Source organism: Stomoxys calcitrans, chromosome 1 (assembly GCF_963082655.1).
Source record: "Stomoxys calcitrans chromosome 1, idStoCalc2.1, whole genome shotgun sequence".
NCBI lineage: Eukaryota > Metazoa > Arthropoda > Insecta > Diptera > Muscidae > Stomoxys > Stomoxys calcitrans.
The window spans coordinates 143,973,974-143,993,787 of NC_081552.1; the positions used below are offsets into that span (position 1 = coordinate 143,973,974).

General features: G+C 38.6%; 1 protein-coding gene across 7 annotated transcripts in view; it reads right to left on the reverse strand.

Annotated features, from left to right (window-relative positions):
* The window catches only part of LOC106087786 (tonsoku-like protein), a 72,559-nt gene that overhangs the window by 32,274 nt on the left and 20,471 nt on the right, over positions 1 to 19,814 (reverse strand). For 6 of the 7 annotated variants that reach the window (XM_013252955.2, XM_059363234.1, XM_059363253.1 and 3 more), the window contains one exon: positions 2,911 to 4,549. In XM_013252955.2, the coding sequence (XP_013108409.2) occupies positions 2,911 to 4,549 (1,639 nt within the window). The remainder of the gene's footprint in view (positions 1 to 2,910; positions 4,550 to 19,814) is intronic. The other variant, XM_059363241.1, reaches the window with a different exon arrangement.

Consider the following 19,814-nt stretch of genomic DNA (forward strand, 5'->3'; position numbering starts at 1 on the left):
AAAAGGTTTCTCCCAAAAACCCAAGTCCAGACTGAAACGTTAGTAGACGACATGGGAGTGAGAGCAGAAACAACGGAGGACATGTTGAGGTTTTTAATGAAAACGCATTTTCCACAGGATATGACGGGACTCACGGAGGCACCGGAATCTTGGAATAATTAAGTTTATCGAAGGTTTATCATAACGGAATTAATGGTCAAGGAAGCCTTGAGGAACTTCGAACCATTTAAGTCACATGGACCTGATGGAATATTTCCGGCGTTACTACAAAAGGAGGCCGACTATCTGGCGTTTTATCTGACCACTATTTTCACAGCGTGCCTAGGACTTGCATATACTCCGAAGGCCTGGGAGGAAGCAAGGGTGGTATTTATACCCAAGCCAGGCAAAGCAAGTTATGCAACACCAAAGGCCTACAGGCCTATAAGCCTTACATCCTTTCTACTCAAAACCATGGAACGCATTGTGGATACCATGATAAAGAGTAGTCCCTATGTCAAGGGAAGGTCGGTGGAGACTGCGCTGCACGAGGTTGTACATTAAATAGATAAATCCTTCGATGCCAAGACGTACACATTGGCGTACACATAATGTGCGGACCGACACCTTGATTCAATCCTTAGACCAGTACCGGGTGGACGGGTTCTTTAGAAACTGGATAAATTATATACTAAGAATCAGGTGGATAAATTGCGGGTCTCGTGACATTAATATATGGCAGAAAGCGGCACAGGGCACGCCACAGGGGGCATTTTATCGCTAACCTATTACGGATGCTAACTGAGGAGGGATTTGAACCCAGACGATGTTATAACACTTCTTAGGGACAAGGATCCGAACGAGCTATGCAGAAGGGCCGAAAGGGTCTTGCAGATGGCACACGACTGGGCTAGACCCAGGTGTTTCAGTGTTAACCCAGAGAAGATTGAAATATGCCTGTTCATGAGGAAAATGAAGATGAACCAATTTGACGCACCACGTTTCCTCAATAAAACGATTACGATATCTGACAAGGTCAAATACTTAGGAGTGATCTTGGATAAGAAACTTAATTGAAGGTGTCACATTCAGGAGCATACTGAGGAGGTTCACAGACGTTGCGCACGGGCCGTAGGATCAAATGGGGCCTGAATCCGAGGATAGTCCACTGGCTCTTCAGAATCGTGATTAGACCAATACTTACTAACGCCTCAGTAGTTTGGTGGACTGCTATGGAGAAAAAGTTCAACATAAGGACCAGTTCAGAGAACATGTTGTCTTGGCATAGGCGGAGCGATGAGGATCACGCCCACTAAGGCACTGGAGACTATTCTAGATATCCGACCCATTGACATACATATTAAGTGCGAGGCAGCTATTGCGGCTATGAGACTTAAGGCGATGAGAGAATGGATTGAGGATGGGAGCAGCTCATACCATCTCGGTATAATCGAGGCGACGATAGGATACCTGAGATGAACCTTGAGGTAGAGTGCGAGGAACTGCTGCCAGCGGCACAGTCTTGGATTGACGGAACCCTAGTATTGCCGTCTGGAAGATCAAGTTACACGGATGGATCGAAGCTAGAGGACAGAGTGGGCCTGGGTGTCTACATTGAGAACCCAGGGACTGAGATCTGTTTTAGACTGCCTGACCATAATACGGTCCTGCGGAGATCCGGGCGATCACGGAGTGCGTATGGTGGTGTGGTACTAATGCGAGAACGTCGAGTGTGAACATCTTTACGGACAGTAAAATTGCCATAAGGCCAATAACAACCAGGACGGTAAGGTCACGAACAGTCTTTCAGTGTAAGGAGATTACCGCCTTCTCTGAGGATGGCACAATCCGCATTGTTTGGTTGCCGGGCCATAGGGGAATAAGGGGGAATGAAAGGGCAGACGATTTGACAGTGAAGGCCAGAGAACTGCCGTCGATAAACTTGCTTTAGCCTTTCGGGTCGACGCAGTTCGATTTTAGTGAGTGTGCGACAAACACTATGGAACAGCGAAACTGGCGGTAAAAATTGCAAATTGCAAAGTTTGCCCATGAACATTCCACTAAGGAACAGGGGCAAACTTCTCACATATCAATGAGTGCAGTCCAATTCAAGTTTTTAAGCTCAATGATAAGGGGCCTCCTTTTTATAGCCGAGTGCGAACGGCATGCCGCAGTGTGACACCTCTTTGGAGAAAAGTTTTACATGGCATAGTACCTCACAAATGTTGCCAGCATTAGGAGGGGAAAATCACCGCCGAAAATTTTTTTCTGATAGTCTCGCCAGGATTCGAACCCAGGCGTTCAGCGTCATAGGCGGACATGCTAACCTCTGCGCTACGGTGACCGAAACAGTCGGTACGACGGCGAAAATCCTATGGGATGATCCAGATTGGGAGATGACGAGGCTATTACTGAAAGGAACTAAGAAGGAGGTATAGGTATAGCTTTTGGTGTCATAACGGGACACAGGACTACGAGCTCACTTATACAAAATCGATGCGGCAAATGATAGCATGTAGGGAAGATGATGAGATGTTGGAGCATTTGCATTGGAGCATTTGCTATGTCATTGCACGGCTTTCACGGCCAACAGACACCGGTACTTAGATGGGGACACGATAGCAGACATGAACCAACTTAGGGGAGTAGTATGGAAAACAAATAAGGATTTAGTTAGTAGCACGGAATACCTAAGTTAAAAATTTCTTTTTTGAGGTTACTTTTTAGTTTTAAGAGCGCACAACAAGCCTATTACTGGCTAAGGTGTATGTCCATAGTGACATGGGGCGGATTAATATCTGCATCTTCTTTTCAACCTAACCTATTAATTTAGATGTTAGACAACAGATGCACAATGTAATTTATTGAAAGCAATGCAGAGGGACCAGCTGATACGCACAAAAAAGAACCAAATAAATTATTTGTACTTACTTGTAATATCGTCTAGCCGCTTCCTCTGCCAACCAACGCATGTTTATATCATTAAGCTTTTTTCGGTCGATCGGTACGAGTAACATTTCATCTTCCACTTTTACTTTGAAAGATATAGATCTTGATAAGCATAATGAATTTGCTTGCAGTTTCACTGGAGATGATTTAGAAGGCGAAATTAATAATTGAATCGAGGTAGTTGTTGAATCCGGTTCAGTTATCATATTCATTGTCGCTATTGCATCGCCAGAATTCTCATCGGAAGGTTGCGGGCTTTCACTACGAAATCTACAAAATCCACTGTCTAATAATGAAGTCTGCTGCTTTGTTTTGTGGCGTTGAAAATTACTAGATATGCTAGCGTTACTACTAACGCTCGATGTCCGGGATAGCGTTAATTTCTTTGCCTGTTTTTGTCGCTGTTGTGATGTACTTCCTGCGGCCGCATCTATTAGTACTTGATAAGCGTCGTTCACTGGCGAAAATGATTCCCTTTGCCACGATGTATTGTCTAAATCGGTCGACCTGAAATGAATAACAGAGTCCTTTGTTGGTGATTTTTGATTAGAAGACATACGTCGAGATTGTTTTGTAGGGGTGGCGAGAAGACGTCGTTTTTTCTTTTCCGGCCCAACATCATCGACAAGCCAAGAATTATCATCAATATCTTCAGCGTCAAGATAAGCAGCTCGTGCCTGTTTATTTCCTACTGAATATGTTTCACCTTCAGAGTCCGTGGAGTTTAGTCTATGCAATGGCCTTTTCAATTGTTCGATGGCATTTTTGTAAATGGAACTGGCACGAACTGGGGATTTTGTTTTCTTGTTTCTGTCAAAAGAATTATTATGGCGTGAGGACGATGATAGTGTCACTTCTTCTTCGGCCGTTTCATTGCTGTCTTCGTCCAGATGTACGCTCTGATCGACTTTCTTGTAATGATTTGTTTGCCTATTTTCTACGTTTGCGTTGGTTAATGGTTTACTTAATTGCGAAGAGCATATCCCCGCTTTTGTCAGTGTCTTTATGAACTTTCGTCTCACTTGCTCGTACTGTGCTTGTTCGCCTTCGGTTAATGTGGTTGAATGACGCCATTTATCTAAACTGCTCAAACAAGTATCGCCGAAGTCAGTTTTAACGGTGGGATCCGCTCCACGCTCCAACAACAATTCGATAACATCAAAAAAACCATTTGAGCAGGCATCATAGAGTGGGGTGATTCCATCGCAACTAGTTCCACCTTTGTCATTTATTGCCACAGCCCCACCACGATCGAGTAATAGTTCAACAATGTCAAGATATCCATGATTACATGCTTCATGAAGCGGCAGCCAACCTGCATGGTCACGTACATTAACGACATGTCCTTGGTCTATTAGTCGCCTCACCAATTCGATATTACCGGCTATACATGCCTGGTGTAACTGGGTTTCGCCTTTATTATTACGTTTAATAGTTAACGACCGCGTACCTCGCGTAGCACGATGAGGCCGCGGCTTATCTGTTTCATCCAAATCACTTGTATCGGAATCTGTTAGATCATCAAGACATACATCCTCCCCAAATTCAGGTGTATTATTTTCAGTATTTACAGTTTCTGATTCTGCATCACTATCGTCTTCTAAAGAGGTAACATCTATACCTAAAAAACGATAATACATAAGGCATATGAATTTTTATTGTTGTATGCTCATTACAAAATTTGGAATAATTTTAAAATGTGGCAAATAGAAGGTTTTCGTTTTTTTGTGCGACATGGTCAAAAATATGGCGATTTTTATTTTCTCCGAGATATAGTCGTCGGCGATACTACATAAAGTATGAATACACTTTTTTATTTGAGTAAAAGATTATAAATAATATTTGGTTCACTAGATCGATAACAATTCAAAACAATTCGCAGAGTTTCCCCCTGAGCAGATTATCACCTTTGCACTAATTGTCCTTGTTGATCAGCGTCAAAACAGCAATAGCTATATTTTTCATATTTTTATCACAAAATTAGCCTTGAAATTTGATCTATTCGTAGGTTTAAAAATAAATCAGAAAATTGGACTTATTTTTGCTTTCAAAATTCCGCAACATGTCTGTCGTACAATTCTATGTGCCACCAGAGATTTGCAAGCAGTGTTATTTTCATTTTGATTGCGTTATACTTAAAAAAGGGATGTTAGTACAAATTCAGACTCGAATTAACTCCGCAACAGCCAAAAGTCATGCCACTCATTTGGAAAACTGCAATTTCAAATTTTCCCATGAACATTTATTTATAACATTTTTTCTGCAATATAAAAGCCAACAAGGCCAATAAATCTAAATTGCACAGTAATAAACCTGAGTTCAAACTTAGAACTAAATAATCATAAGTTTAAATAAAAGAAATATAAAGAAAATAGGAACTTAAGCGGCTCCCCAGCCATAACAAATTAGCAAAATTATCAGTAACACATTTTAAAGCAAAAGTTGTTGTATAAAAGCTACAAATCAGACAAGAAGAATACATTATTAGAGTTCATTCATAGGGTACTCTATTCCAACAACGACCTGCTACGATCTTGCATAAAAAGAGTTTTCAAGAGCTTTCAAATTCTCAAAAGTGCATCCCAAAAACCGTTTAACATAGCCAGATATGTGTTCTCTACGCCGAACATGGTAAACGAAACGGACAATTGAGTTCATCACACGTTTTACCTTATTAAAATGAACTCCAATAGTACCAGATACTATTTCTAGACAATATAAGACCTGCGACATTAAAACCGAGCTGGCAATTGTGCGTCTTACACGAAAAGGGAAAGAAATATTTGAAGAATAAATTCTCCGTAAAGAAGCCCAGACCCTACCAGCAAGTGCGTCATTATGGTCTCTAAATGACAAATTCTTATCCAGAACCAAACCTAAGCATTTATGTCTTTCAGCGATTTGAATGGCTACATTGTCAAATGATAAACTAAGGTCAGCAAAGAAGCGATAAGTAGGACCAAGCATTATGGCCTTAGTCTTCGAAGGGTTAACAGAAATTGATTTATCAATAGACCAACCCAAAAGGTTACCCAACCAATTATTTATATTGCAAATGCTTATTTGCGCTTGAACATTCCATTAAGGAACAGGGGCAAACTTCTCACATGTCAATGAGTACAGTCCGATAAGGCTCAATGATAAGGGACCTCCTTTTTATAGCCGAGTCCGAACGGCGTGCCGCAGTGCGACACCTCTTTTGAGGAGAAGCTTGTACATGGCATAGTACCTCACAAATGTCGCCAGCATTAAGAGGGGATAACCACTGCTGCAAATGGTAATGGTATGATAGCCTTGCCAGGATTTTAACCCAGCCGTTCAGCGTCATAGGCGGACATGCTAACCTCTGCGCTACGGTGGCCTCCAACTATTTATATTATTTTGCAAAAAATCAGTACTTTAACGGCTGCCAGTAAATAAAAGAAAAAGTCATCAGCATATATGAGTGTTTCGCAAATCCTCGAGTTGATTATAATTGGTAGGTCATTAATATAAAGCAAAAACAAAAGAGGACCTAAAACGGATCCTTGCGGAACATCAGAGTGCAAAGAAAGCCTGTCGAATTTTTCTCTGTTAACAACAGTAAACTGAGATCTCTCATTCAAGTATGAAAAACCCAGTTTTCGAGCTGTTTTAGAAAAACTGAATTCATTTTTAAGTTTATTAATGAATTTGCATTAGTCTATCGAATTAAAAGCCTTGGGCAGATCTAAAGAAACCAAGGCACTTAACTTATCCTTGTTTATATTATCCCGAACGGAATCAGTTAGTTGGAGAAGCAGACTGGTTGTATTATGGCCAGATCGAAAAGTATATTGGGAATGATAAATCCTATACATTGTGGCACTTACCATCTGGTTCTTTATGTTCCACAACTTTAGACAAGGCAGAACGAATGGAAATACGCCTAATGTCATCAAGGAAGCCTATGATTTTGAACTTAGGAATAAGGACAACCCGCGCAATTCTGGTTAACTATGTCTAGAATAGGTAAGTTTTATAAAATGGATTGGTATCCCGCCAACTCCAATAGATCTAGATTTCACCCTGTTCATGACAGCAAATAAATCAAGTTCATCAATACATTCAAAAGAAAATGAGTGAATAGAGTAATCAAAATTATCAAAATTAACGAATTCAAGGTTATCAGTATCGGAAACAAAGTATGAATTGACAGCATTAGGAGAGTAGTCACCAAAAACATCATTATCAGCTCCTACACTTCTAGAATCTCTCAGCCCAATTCCGAAAACTCCCAGGGAATTAATTTCTCCCTCGAATAAAATCCTTCTATTCTGATTGAATGGGGAGAGGGAATTTAGAATTTTCGAATACAGCTGTTTTGCTTCAGTTGTTTTATTTTGGCTAAACATTTGACTATTAGTTTTTGGAAAAAACAACATAAAATGGAAAAAATAAGCAAAAAAAGTTAAAAAGGTTGTTAAAAAAATGTTGTAGCATATAACTGGTAAAATTGATGGTTCATGTCCGTTTGGAAGACAATTGATGGCCATGCACGCTTAACATCCGGTCTTATTGCTCGTCGGAGGGGGGATCCGAATTGCCTCAATGTCCCGTACCATCTTGCTACACAAAATGTAAAACTTTTCCCGTGCATATCAAGTAGTTTTGATTAGAAAGAAAATAAATGAAAGGAGAAAGGTAGGACCAGTGATAGGGAAACGGAAAGAATATTGAACAAAGCGTATGTCATATACTAGAAAAGAAAAGGGGAATGATCAAGGAAACGGAAAAGTGAGTCACCATAATGTTGCAAAGCAACCGGATGTTGTGTTGCTTGACGTGCCCTCCCTGCCATGGTTGCAACATGAAAATGTTCCAATCTATACTATATGTGTTGCAACCCCGAATTTCTTGCAACAAACCTTGCCTACATGTAAGAGAAAACAAACAAATGTACTTTAAAAGCTTAATCACAATTCATAATGAAGTTTTTAATCCTAATACGAGTAAATTACATTCTAAATAATAAATGATCATTAATTTAAATTATTATAAAGAAGCGTACAAAAATAATCAATTAATTACTAGAAAATTCATCTAAATTTTATCTAAACCTAAATAAATTTAAGCAATGGAAACATTTCATAATAAAAAAATGATAAAGCATAGATTAAAAAAATGTAAGTGATCGAGCGTTATTTTTCCACAAAAAAAAAATTAAGAAATATATTTGACACTTCTTTTTCTATGGTCCTTTTTTATTTCTTTTTTTTTGGCTTAGCAGCAACAAATCAACAAAACTCTTTCTCACAGATTTCATCTATTTAGTAGGGCAAATTGTTAATTTTTGTATCTTTGTATACCCAAATTGGCTCATCCAAATAAGAAAAGAAAAGCACTAAAATAAAGCACAAATAAGATCGATTTATATGGGAGCTATAGACCGATTCATATATAAAAAAATTTCATAATAAAAAAAGTGATAAAGAAAATAGATTGAAAAAAATGTAAGTGATCGAGCGTTATTTTTCCACAAAAAAAAAAATTAAGAAATATATTTGACACTTTTCTTTTTCTATGGTCCTTTTTTTCATTTCTTTTTTTTTCATCTTTTTAGTAGGGCAAATTGTTAATTTTTGTATCTTTTTATACCCAAATTGGCTCATTCAAATAAGAAAAGAAAAGCACTAACAAAAACCATATCGCTAGACATTAATGGAATATTATTATTATTAAAAAACTATAAAATATTAAAAAAAATCATATAAATACATATGTGTATATATTTTTTTATACCCTCCACCATAAGATGGGGGGTATACTAATTTCATCATTCTGTTTGTAACTACTCGAAATATTCGTCTGAGACCCCATAAAGTATATATATTCTTAATCGTCGCGACATTTTATGTCGATCTAGCCATGTCCGTCCGTCTGTCCGTCCGTCTGTCTGTCCGTCCGTCTGTCTGTCGAAAGCACGCTAACTTCCGAAGGAGTAAAGCTAGCCGCTTGAAATTTTGCACAAATACTTCTTATTAGTGTAGGTCGGTTGGTATTGTAAATGGGCCATATCGGTCCATGTTTTGATATAGCTGCCATATCAACCGATCTTGGGTCTTGACTTCTTGAGCCTCTAGAGTGCGCAATTCTTAGCCGATTGGAATGAAATTTCGCACGACGTGTTTTGTTATGATATCCAACAACTATGCCAAGTATAGTTCAAATCGGTCCATAACCTGATATAGCTGCCATATCAACCGATCTTGGGTCTTGACTTCTTGATCCTCTAGAGTGCGCAATTCTTATCCGATTGGAATGAAATTTTGCACGACGTGTTTTGTTATGATATCCAATAAATGTGCCAAGTATGGTTCAAATCGGTCCATAACTTGATATAGCTGCCATATAAACCGATCTTGGGTCTTGACTTCTTGAGCCTCTAGAGGTCGCAATTATTATCCAATTTGCCTGAAATTATGTACTACGGATCCTCTCATGACCATCAACATACGTCTTTATTATGATCTGAATCGGTCTATAGCCCGATACAGCTCCCATATAAATCGTTATCTATTTTACTTCTTGAGCCCCCAAAGGGCGCAATTCTTATTCGAACTGGCTGACATTTTACACAGGTCTCCAACAAGTAATAATATAATAATAGCAGAGCAAATCTTTTCTTATATCCTTTTTTGCCTAAGATGAGATGCCAGGAGAAGAACTCGGCAAATGCGATCCATGGTGGAGGGTATGTAAGATTCGGCCCGGCCGAACTTTTATTTTGTTATTCTTTATTTTTGTAAAAGAAATGTTGTTCCTTTCCTTAATAGTGTGCAAAACTTTATAAAGAAAATCTCCTTTAAATTATGTTATCATTCACATACAAAAAAAAACCTGCTAAATGATCAAAAATTACATAGTCACCCTATCATTTGTTTTTGGCATTGCTTTTCTTTAACTATTTTCTTAAATATCAAATTAATGGGGTCATTGACTAACGTGCTTTGTTGTGCTCCCTCGTCGAAAGTACTTTCGTAGAGATCAGCTGGGTATAACCGCACGGGGTTATGAATTTGAATTTAAAAGAAGAGCTGAAAAAACAAAATTGTCTATAATGGCTTGACGGTGGCTTCGATGTTCAATTGGCTGCAGGCACGAAGGCACAATCATAAGATTCGCAAAATTTTGCAAATAGGCGATGTTCCACACTGATGGCCAACGGTACAATTGATTCGTTTGCTTGTTGTTGGGTTCTTTTTTATAGTCTCTGCTTGTCTCTAGAAACAGAAAATTAACACTCGAAAGGCAATAAAAAACTAACATTAAATAATAGTTATACATATTATGTTTTACAATAGGAAGATGGAAAATTAACCACATTCTAAAGTAATTTTTCTGAAACCTCAAAATTTCTAGTTATTTTCGTATCCACAACCCGGTCACTTTAGCCTTTTTTCTTGACTTTATCACTTCATTATAGCTTGCATACCCCTCGTTGCACAATGATGATGGAGGGTGCACTTTCATTGGATTTTTCGACTCGTTTTCCTTGCAATCATTTAAAATTTCTAAATTATTTTGCACGACCGGACAGACAAACGGATACAAGTATGCTTAAGCTCAACGAAACTTGTTACTAATTTGGATGATAAAAAAAGAGCAGCCAATCGCGAACAAAGAGAGCAAAGCATGAATGTAGGTTTGATCAAATTTGGTATTATGCTTCATATCATTTGCAATGACGTCGAGGCCTAACACAAGAATATTAAAGGAGAGAAAAAAAACTTGATTTTAGGAAGATGAGGCAAAGGAGGAAAAAATTACAAAAGCAAGTCCAGATAAAAAATAATTTATCCACTCGTGTGCGGAATCATAGTAAATTTCACGAATTAATTCGCTGCGATTTCTGTGAGGTATACAATTTAAAAAAAAATAAATACCTCAAAAGTCTATTCTCGGAATTATCTGGTGGTAATCGTACTTGCATTGCAGGAATATTTGATTTTGATTTGATTTGATTTATTTATTGACATTACTAGTACAACAAGATGAAATATCTTATAATTGACTGTACTAGAATTAAAAGTGAACACACAAAAAATGCAAACGATACTTAAAGAATAATTATAGAGTAATTATGGTAAGAATTAACATTATATAGGTTGAATATGAAAAACGATTATATAAATCAAGCATAAAATTTAAAAAGTTCAGTTTTAAAGGCGGAAGCATTGCTTAACAATTGAATATTATTGGGGAGCGAGTTCCAAAGACGTGGTGTGCCTATGTAGAATTGTCGTTCTGAAGAAAGTTTTCTAAATCTGGGTAGAATTAGTTTTTTTCCTCTATTGGATCTTGCGAACTGTAAACGATTGTACAGATAAGGAGGTACTTGTGTATAAATTATTTTATGCAGTTGTAATAGACATTTGATTTTAAGATAGTTGTCAAATTGGACATTAAAAATTTGGTATGAAAACTCCGAAATTCTTTCCCTTCTTCCTTTGTTAAAGACATATCTTGCAATATTATTATAGGCAACATTAAGTGTCCTTGTGTCATTATAACCGCAGCATGCAAAAACTTCACATCCATAGAGAAGCGTTGGGATTAAATACGTTTTAGCAAGCAATAAGCGAATATCTTGAGGAGTCGATGTACGTAATTTCCATAGGTTTCTCAACATGCCATGAATTTTGCCGGAAGCTCGATTTATGTGGTTAGTCCAATTCAACTTGGTGTTAAAAGTCAAACCCAAATTGCTAGATGACTCCACTCGCTGAATAGTTGAGTCTGAAATTCTTAAGTTAATATCGGGTTGAGAGGCTGGAGTCTTGCCAATAATTATTAGTTTAGATTTCGATGGATTTATGTTTAAACAATTTGTACATGCCCATTCGCTGATTGCTTGCAAGTCTTTATTGAATTTTGAGATACAGCTATTGATATCTTCGACTTTTGTACTAGCATATAGTTGTACGTCATCCGCATACATTTGTATACTGCATGTCTCAGGGACGTCAGGAAGGTCATTTATATATAGGGTAAACAATAAAGGACCAAGAATAGAGCCCTGAGGCACACCTCGCGATATATCCAATACGTTCGACTTTTGTTCATTTAGGACAACACACTGGGAACGATTTGACAAATAAGACGCAATAAGATTGCAGGCGGTATCGGAGAAATAAAACAGCTTATTGAGTTTTGAACACAAGATATCATGATTTACTGTGTCAAACGCCTTACTATGGTCCAACAGGACGAGCATGGATATCATATTTTTATCCTGTTTTTTACGAAGGTCTTCGACGACACCAATAAGAGTTGTTGTGCAGCTTCTTTTTTTCCTGAACCCAGACTGGTGCTCAGTCAACAGTTTCTCATTTTCAAGAAACGCTGTTATCTGGGAACTTAACAAATTTTCCAAAACTTTTGATAGAAAAGGTAAAATTGCTATTGGTCTAAATTCGTTGTTTGCTTTCAGTATTGGTATTATTTTAGCTTGTTTCCACTTCTGGGGAAACGTGGATTTTGTAATTATGCTGTTAATTAGATACGTAATGTACGGTAATAGCTGAGGCATCAAAAGTTTAATAAAAATTGGGCTAACGTCATCAGTACCCACAGCGTTGGACTTAATTGAAGTGATACTTTTCATGACATCAGTACTATTGACGCATTGAAATGAAAAATCATGTTCAATGGGAACCGTCTGGAGACATGAATAAAAATCGTTAGAGGTGCTAGAATTACCCACTTTTGTAAATAGCTCATTTAATTGATTTAAATTAACGTTAGTTGTATTGCATTGCATAGTGCCAATACCGATATCGCGAATAGTTTTCCATTTTGATTTGCTGTCCACAGCACATTTAAACTTCCTGCTGTAATACTCGTATTTAGCCGCATTAATGCTTCTTACAACTGCACGCCGGGCATGCTTAAAAATATCATGTAGATACGATGTTTTAAAACGTTGCCATCTTTGATAAGCCAGGTCTCTCTGTTTGATTAAAATTTTAATATTATTATTAAACCAGGGTTGCTGATTGTGATTCACCACCTTGGTTTTAACAGGAACACAGTAGTTATATAGAAAAAGAAGGTTGTTTTGCAGAAACGTTAGTTGGTCATCGACACTACTCAGTGCATAAATGAAATTCCAATTGATTTTATCAAGGCAACTGTTTACCAGATTGAGATCGATGTTTTTAAAATCCCGGTAGGTGTAACTTGTAGGCGTGGTATTAACATGCACATCATAGATAAAAAATAAAAGATCGTGTTTCGAAAAACCAGGAGCACACAGCTGATCGTACAAAAGTATTTTAGAATAGTTGTTAACGAATACTATATGATATGATATCTTTTTTTGCAAGATCACTTCACATGAAAAATATTTTACTTGAGTAACCGGCAATGACTTTCAGCAAGGAAGAGGTTAACAAAAAAAAACTTTGCCCTTCAAATGTTAAAGGCAGAAAGATGTTCACTGGAGGACTATGCGACAACAAAATAGACGAGTTTATCCCTCTGAGATGCCCTCAACTAACGTTTTCTTTCCAAAAAAATTTCAAAACGAGCCAAAGCGAAAGTTAGAAAAATGTCAACTCCATGATAGACACTATCTACCCTTAAGCCCAAAATAATTCATAATTCAAATTTCAAGAGGAATTATAATAAAAAACAGACTCAGAGTCTGTTTTTAGTAGAGCGCAATTATGGCCTACAGCCTGTCACGGTATTACTGTGTTGTGATAACAAGTTTTTGTCTTCATCCAACAGTCATTGGCTAAAATAAGATGCATCTAGAGTGGTCTGGTGGACATTGGCATATTCCTTTGTCAAAAGGAGTTTAGGTGGCTGAATCTACCGGATCGTTCTTGAACAGAAGTACTTTAGTGAGTAATATAGAGGTTTGCTTCTACTACGTCGTCATAAATGCTGTGATGGTCTGCATGATACGCTGCTTAATCTAAATACCTACATTTATGCAGCTAGAACTTGAATATCTAATCGACACATATTTTGATACCTATGTATGTTCCATGGCAGCCGGTTATCGTCAAGGGCTGCGACCTCAGTATACAACACATACCAATGTATATTCATACACCAATTCTAGAATTCTTGTCTTTTATTGTCAATAAATCTGAAAAACCTATGCAAACCTTCTGTGGTTGGTACATGACATATTTAAGCCGGTAGAACCTAACAAAATTTGTACTCGTTTTTGATGAAAGTGAAGTGAAAAATAATTTTCGTACATAATAAATTGCTCGTAAATAGTAAGTAGTAAATTTTTTTTATAAAAACAATAACTTTTTATAAAAACAAAATAATTTTTTAACTAACTCCCTTCCATTTGTTTAAGGGAATTTTTCCCAAATGTTTTCGTCTCATTCTCCCTTTTATTTCTTTTCAGAATACCTACTTTTTCCCTGGGAAACATTATCCTTTTTTGAAGGAACTCTCAGGAAATTGTTATTCAGAATAGGGAAAAAACTCACAGGGAATTGTTATTCAGAATAGGGCTCTCTTAAAACTTTCCATAATCCTAATCCTAACCATAATCTAAACCACGGAAAAGACTTGAAAAATAAATAAAATTTCCCCTTTCCTTCAGAATAATGCCCTTTGCCTTGTTACGAAGTCTGCAGTATGTTCGCCTGTTTGCCTCTGAACGGTCCAAATGAAAAGCGGAAAATGATAGACCCCTTAAAGACCTTGCTAGAAAAATTCTATTCTATCCAAATGTCCCTTGGACAACGTACACGCCTTCTAATATTAGGAGCATAATCAAATCAAATAAAGAATTAAAAAGCGAAGAAATTATAGAACACTTCACATTGATATCCGTTGCATTGTAAAAGGCGTCAGAATTAAACTCATTAAGAAATAAACTCAAGCCATCCCAATCTATGTTCTTGAAATCGCGGTACTCCACATACTTGGGCACATCTCTTACTTGTAACGGAAAGACACTGAAGATAAGGGCATGATCTGACAAAGATGGACACTGAGTCTGGCCCGTGTAAGTAACTAAAGAAAGAATAATTGACTAAGAAGAAGTCAAGCAAAGATGTAGATTACGTCCTTATATCAAAATGAGTAGGTATCGAATTACATAGGGATCGGAATTGGTCTGCCTTAAAACAGTCAAATATATTTAATTTAAAGTCTTCTGAAATAATAGTATTTGCATGCGATGAAAGAAATTAATAGTGAGCGTCTTCAAAAGAGGCGATATTCCCGTTTGGAAGATAGGCTACTCCAAAATGTAGGTTGAAACCGTCCATCTTAATTTTAAGGAAAAGAGACTCACAGCTCGGCATTGAAGTCTTAAAAACAGTTTAAAAGTGAAATTTCTTAGAAACGTAAATAGCAACGTATGGCTCCTGGTAGAGGCCGCCGCCTCTACCAGGAGCCATCCTTACGAACAAGCTTACAGAGACGACAAAAAGGTCGAATATATCGTTTTTCAAGACATCCCTAATCTCGTCCAGTTTCGTACAAGCCTTAAAATTACGACAATTTCAAAGTTCAACTTTCAGTTGATTTTTATACGGAAGTAAAGTAGTTTGGATATATGTGGTACCACTAACACTAGGACCGATATTTTCATTAAAAGACATCAAAGACGAATGTGTACTTAGTGGTGGGGAACCTGAGAAATCTAGTAGCAAAATCTAAACTTATAACTATATATACAATCATCGAACATTTCTTAAACATTATATAAAAATAGTCGACTAATACTGCAAATTAAAATGTATATGAAAGTATGTAAATATAATAATTTGCTGTTAGATATGTACTTGAACGAAAACAATTATATTATAATTCATAATAGGAAAACTCACATAGCTTTTATATCACAAAGTTCAATGAAAAAGCAAAATAATTGAAATACTGCAGGAACTCCACTTTCACTCAGAAGATTAGAATATCCGATGACTTCTTCTATAACTTCTTTTGCATCTGGAAATATTATTTTAGCTTTTGCTCTATCAGAACTTAGGCTTTTAAACTTCAATATGATCTTTGACTTTAGGAGCTAACGACATAATGAATTCAAAAAACTATTTGGAGGAGTAAAATGATCATTCAAGTGGACGGGTTTGTTTAACACCGAGCCGGTTTGCACACCTTCAGGTGTGTTTTAATTAGTTTTAATACTTTTAGAATATTTCTGCATAGTTTCGTCTCGCAAAAATACATTGTTAGATTTAACAAGGATAGACTTTTTGGATACATGTGCAATCCCACAAAACCCATGCGGTTGGGGCGCTGGGCCAGTAACCCGCCCCGTAAAACTATGAGAAACAAAGGAATAGTAAAAACGGACCCCTCTAACGTTGACGACCCACGCAAACGAAAAAAGGACTATGATTTGCGGATCTGCACCTGGAATGTCCGCACTCTTTATAGAGAAGGTGCAGTATACGCGCTGGCGGATGTATAAGAGAAGTACAAGGCAGATATTACCGCCTTACAGGAAGTGCAATGGACTGGGAATGGCGTCACTACAACACCAAACGGTGACGAACTATACTATAGCTGCCATAACACGAGGCATGCGTTTGGCTGCGGATTAGTCGGAGACTGAAACACCTTGTCTCCAGCTTTACTCCGGTGGATGAGAGGCTAGCCACAATCCGCATAAAAGCCAAATTCTTCAACCTCAATCTTATTCGTGCCCATGCCCCGACGGAAAACAAAGACGAGCAGGCCAAGTATATTTTCTACGAGCGCCTAAAGAGAAAATATGACCGCTGCCCCGCCCATGATATTAAAATCGTTCTGGGAGATTTTAATGCGAAGATAGGAAAGGAAGACATTTTTGGTCCAAAAGTCGGAGAGTTTAGCCTCCTCGAGACAACGTCTAGTAATGGGTTGAGGCTGATTGATTTCGCCGCGCCAAAAAACCTGGAAGTTAGTAGCGCCAGATTTCAACATAAAAATATTCACAAAGCCACATGGCTGTCACTCGATCAAAACACGAGAAACCAAATTGATCACTATGTGATAGATGGAAGGCATTCATCCAGCGTGTTAGAGTACGATCGATCCGTGGAGCGAATATAGATTCGGATCATTACCTTGTTGCAACAAAGGTTCGCACCCGTTTGAATATGGCGAGGAAAGTACGATCTGACACTGCACGGAAGCTGGACATTGAAAAGCTGCAAACTCAACAAATGGCAGCGGCATACTTCACTCGACTGACCCAACTGCTTGATGAAAGCACTCCTTGTTTCGATGATATAATGGCGCAGTGGCAAACTAATGCCCACCCCATGGAAAATGCCGCGTAATCCGTACTTGGGTACCGGAAGCCTCCTCAAAGAAACCCATGGTACAACCAAGAGTGTCGAGATTCTACTGAAGCCAAGAATGCAGCATATAGAGCAACCCTGCAATCAGTAGCAACGCGCCAAATGAAGGAGAGGTATCGAGAGAAAAGGAGAGAGGAGAAACGTCTATTCCGCAGAAAGAAAAAGGAAATAGAAAAAACGTGAGTGTGAGCGAACTGAGATGTACAGGAGTCAGAATGAAGTCGGGAAATTCTACCAAAGAATTAAACATCAAACCGATGGCTTTGGTGCAGACACATCCTCCTGCAGAGACAAAGAAGGAAATCTGGTAACTGACACAGATAACATGCTGAGGATATAGAAAGAACATTTTACCCAACTGCTGGTGTCCGATGTTGACAGCGAAGAGGATACCGCAGAACCAATCCCTGATGATGGTATAGAATGTTTACCACCTAGTGAGAATGAGGTCAAAGTAGCAGTGACCCGTCTAAAGAAAAACAAGGCAGCAGGAGCCGACGGGTTACCCGCTGAACTATTTAAGACCGTAGGCGACACGCTGATAAGGCGTATGCATCAGCTTATCTGCGCAATCTGGCTAGAAGAACGCATACCCGATGATTGGAACCTCAGCATACTATGTCCCGTACACAAGAAAGGAGACAAGACGTAGTATTCCTACTACATAGGAATAAGCCTTCTCCCCATCGCATACAAGATACTCTTGAGCGTACTGTGTGAAAGATTAAAAACTAAAGTCAATGAGATAATTGAGTCCTATCAATGCGGCTTTAGACCTGGTAAATCCACCCTAGACCAGACATTCACACTGCGCCAAATCCTGGAAAAGACCCGAGAAGATCAAATCAACACCTACCATCTCTTTGTTGGCCACAAAACCACCTTCGATACTCCTTTACGTTCAAAGGTATATCAAGCCATGTCTGAGTTTGGTATCCCTGCAATTAATAAGACTCTGCAGGATGACACTTGTAAGAATAGGAAAGAATCTCTCCGAACCATTTAATACCAAACGAGGTTTCAGACAAGGAGACAGCCTATTGTGTGATCTCTTTAATATGCGTTGGAGAAGATTATACGAGATGCAGATGTGAGTAGATATGGCACACTAATCACAAGAGAACTCATGCTACTCGCCTATGCCGACTACATCGATATCATAGGTCGGTCACCGGAAGTAGTAACTGCAGCCTTTGAAAGAATCGAAAGAGAGTCAGTGAAAATGGGTCTGGCAGTAAATGGAGATAAGACGAAATTAATGGTTTTAACTCTCAAAAAGCCTTGCACAACCGAGCAGATAAAGAAAATGGAGAAAGTTAGGAACCACAACTTTGAGACAGTCAGTAACTTTATCTACCTCGGCACCGCCGTACCCGAAACGAATGACACCCGTTTTGAGATTAAGCGAAGAATAATACTGGCAAACAGATGCTACTTTGGACTAAGGAAGCAGTTTAGAAACAAGGCCACCTCTCGACAGACGAAGATTACACTATACAAGACACTGATCTGACCGTGCTGTTATATGTTCTGAAGCATGGGTACTTGTGAAAGCAGATGAGGCAGTGCTTGGAGTATTTGAGAGAAAGATTCTTCGTAAAATATATAGACCAGTTTGCGAAAATGGAGAATATAGGCGACGTATGGAGGCCACTGTAGCGCAGAGGTTAGCATGTCCGCCTACGACGCTGAACGCCTGGGTTCAAATCCTGGCGAGACCATCAGAAAAAAATTTTCAGCGGTGGTTTTCCCCTCCTAATGCTGGCAACATTTGTGAGGTACTATGCCATGTAAAACTTCTCTCCAAAGAGGTGTCGCACTGCGGCACGCCGTTCGGACTCGGCTAAAAAAGGGAGGCCCCTTATCATTGAGCTTAAACTTGAATCGGACTGCACTCATTGATATGTGAGAAGTTTGCCCCGGTTCCTTAGTGGAATGTTCATGGGCAAAATTTGCATTTGCATGAACCACGAGCTGTATGATCTCTATGACGACCAAAGCATAGTTACACGCATCAAAATACAACCGCGGCGTTGGCTAGGTCATGTTGTCATGTTGTTGGATGAAGAAACTCCAGCAAAGAAGTCTTTCGAAGGCAAACACGGTGGTACACGCAAACCGGGAAGACCAAAAGCCACCCCATGGCAGCCGATTGTACGTACCGAATTGACCCGATGGAGTTCTCCATCGGCAAGGGCTGCCGCCTCTGTGCTCAACACACTGCTACAACAACAACAACAACAATCAAAAGCCCGCTGGAAAGATTAAGTGGTGGGAGACTCCTCGTAACTTGGTGTCAGAGATTTTAGAATGAGCGCAGAAGATCGAGGCGCTTGGAACGCTATTCTACGTTCGGCTAGTGGAAGAAATATTCTGTCATAGCCAATTAAATCGAGGTAATGTAGCAGGCATAATTAATGTCGGAACGTGTAATAGCAATTCCGAAGAACGTAGCCAATTTTATAATCGGACTAATTAAAAAATCGAGTCATATAGGAAGGCCACTAATAACCAGATCGCACCTGTTTATCTTCCTATGAAGTGAATTATTTTCACTTTCCAACTTAGTTTGAATTCAAC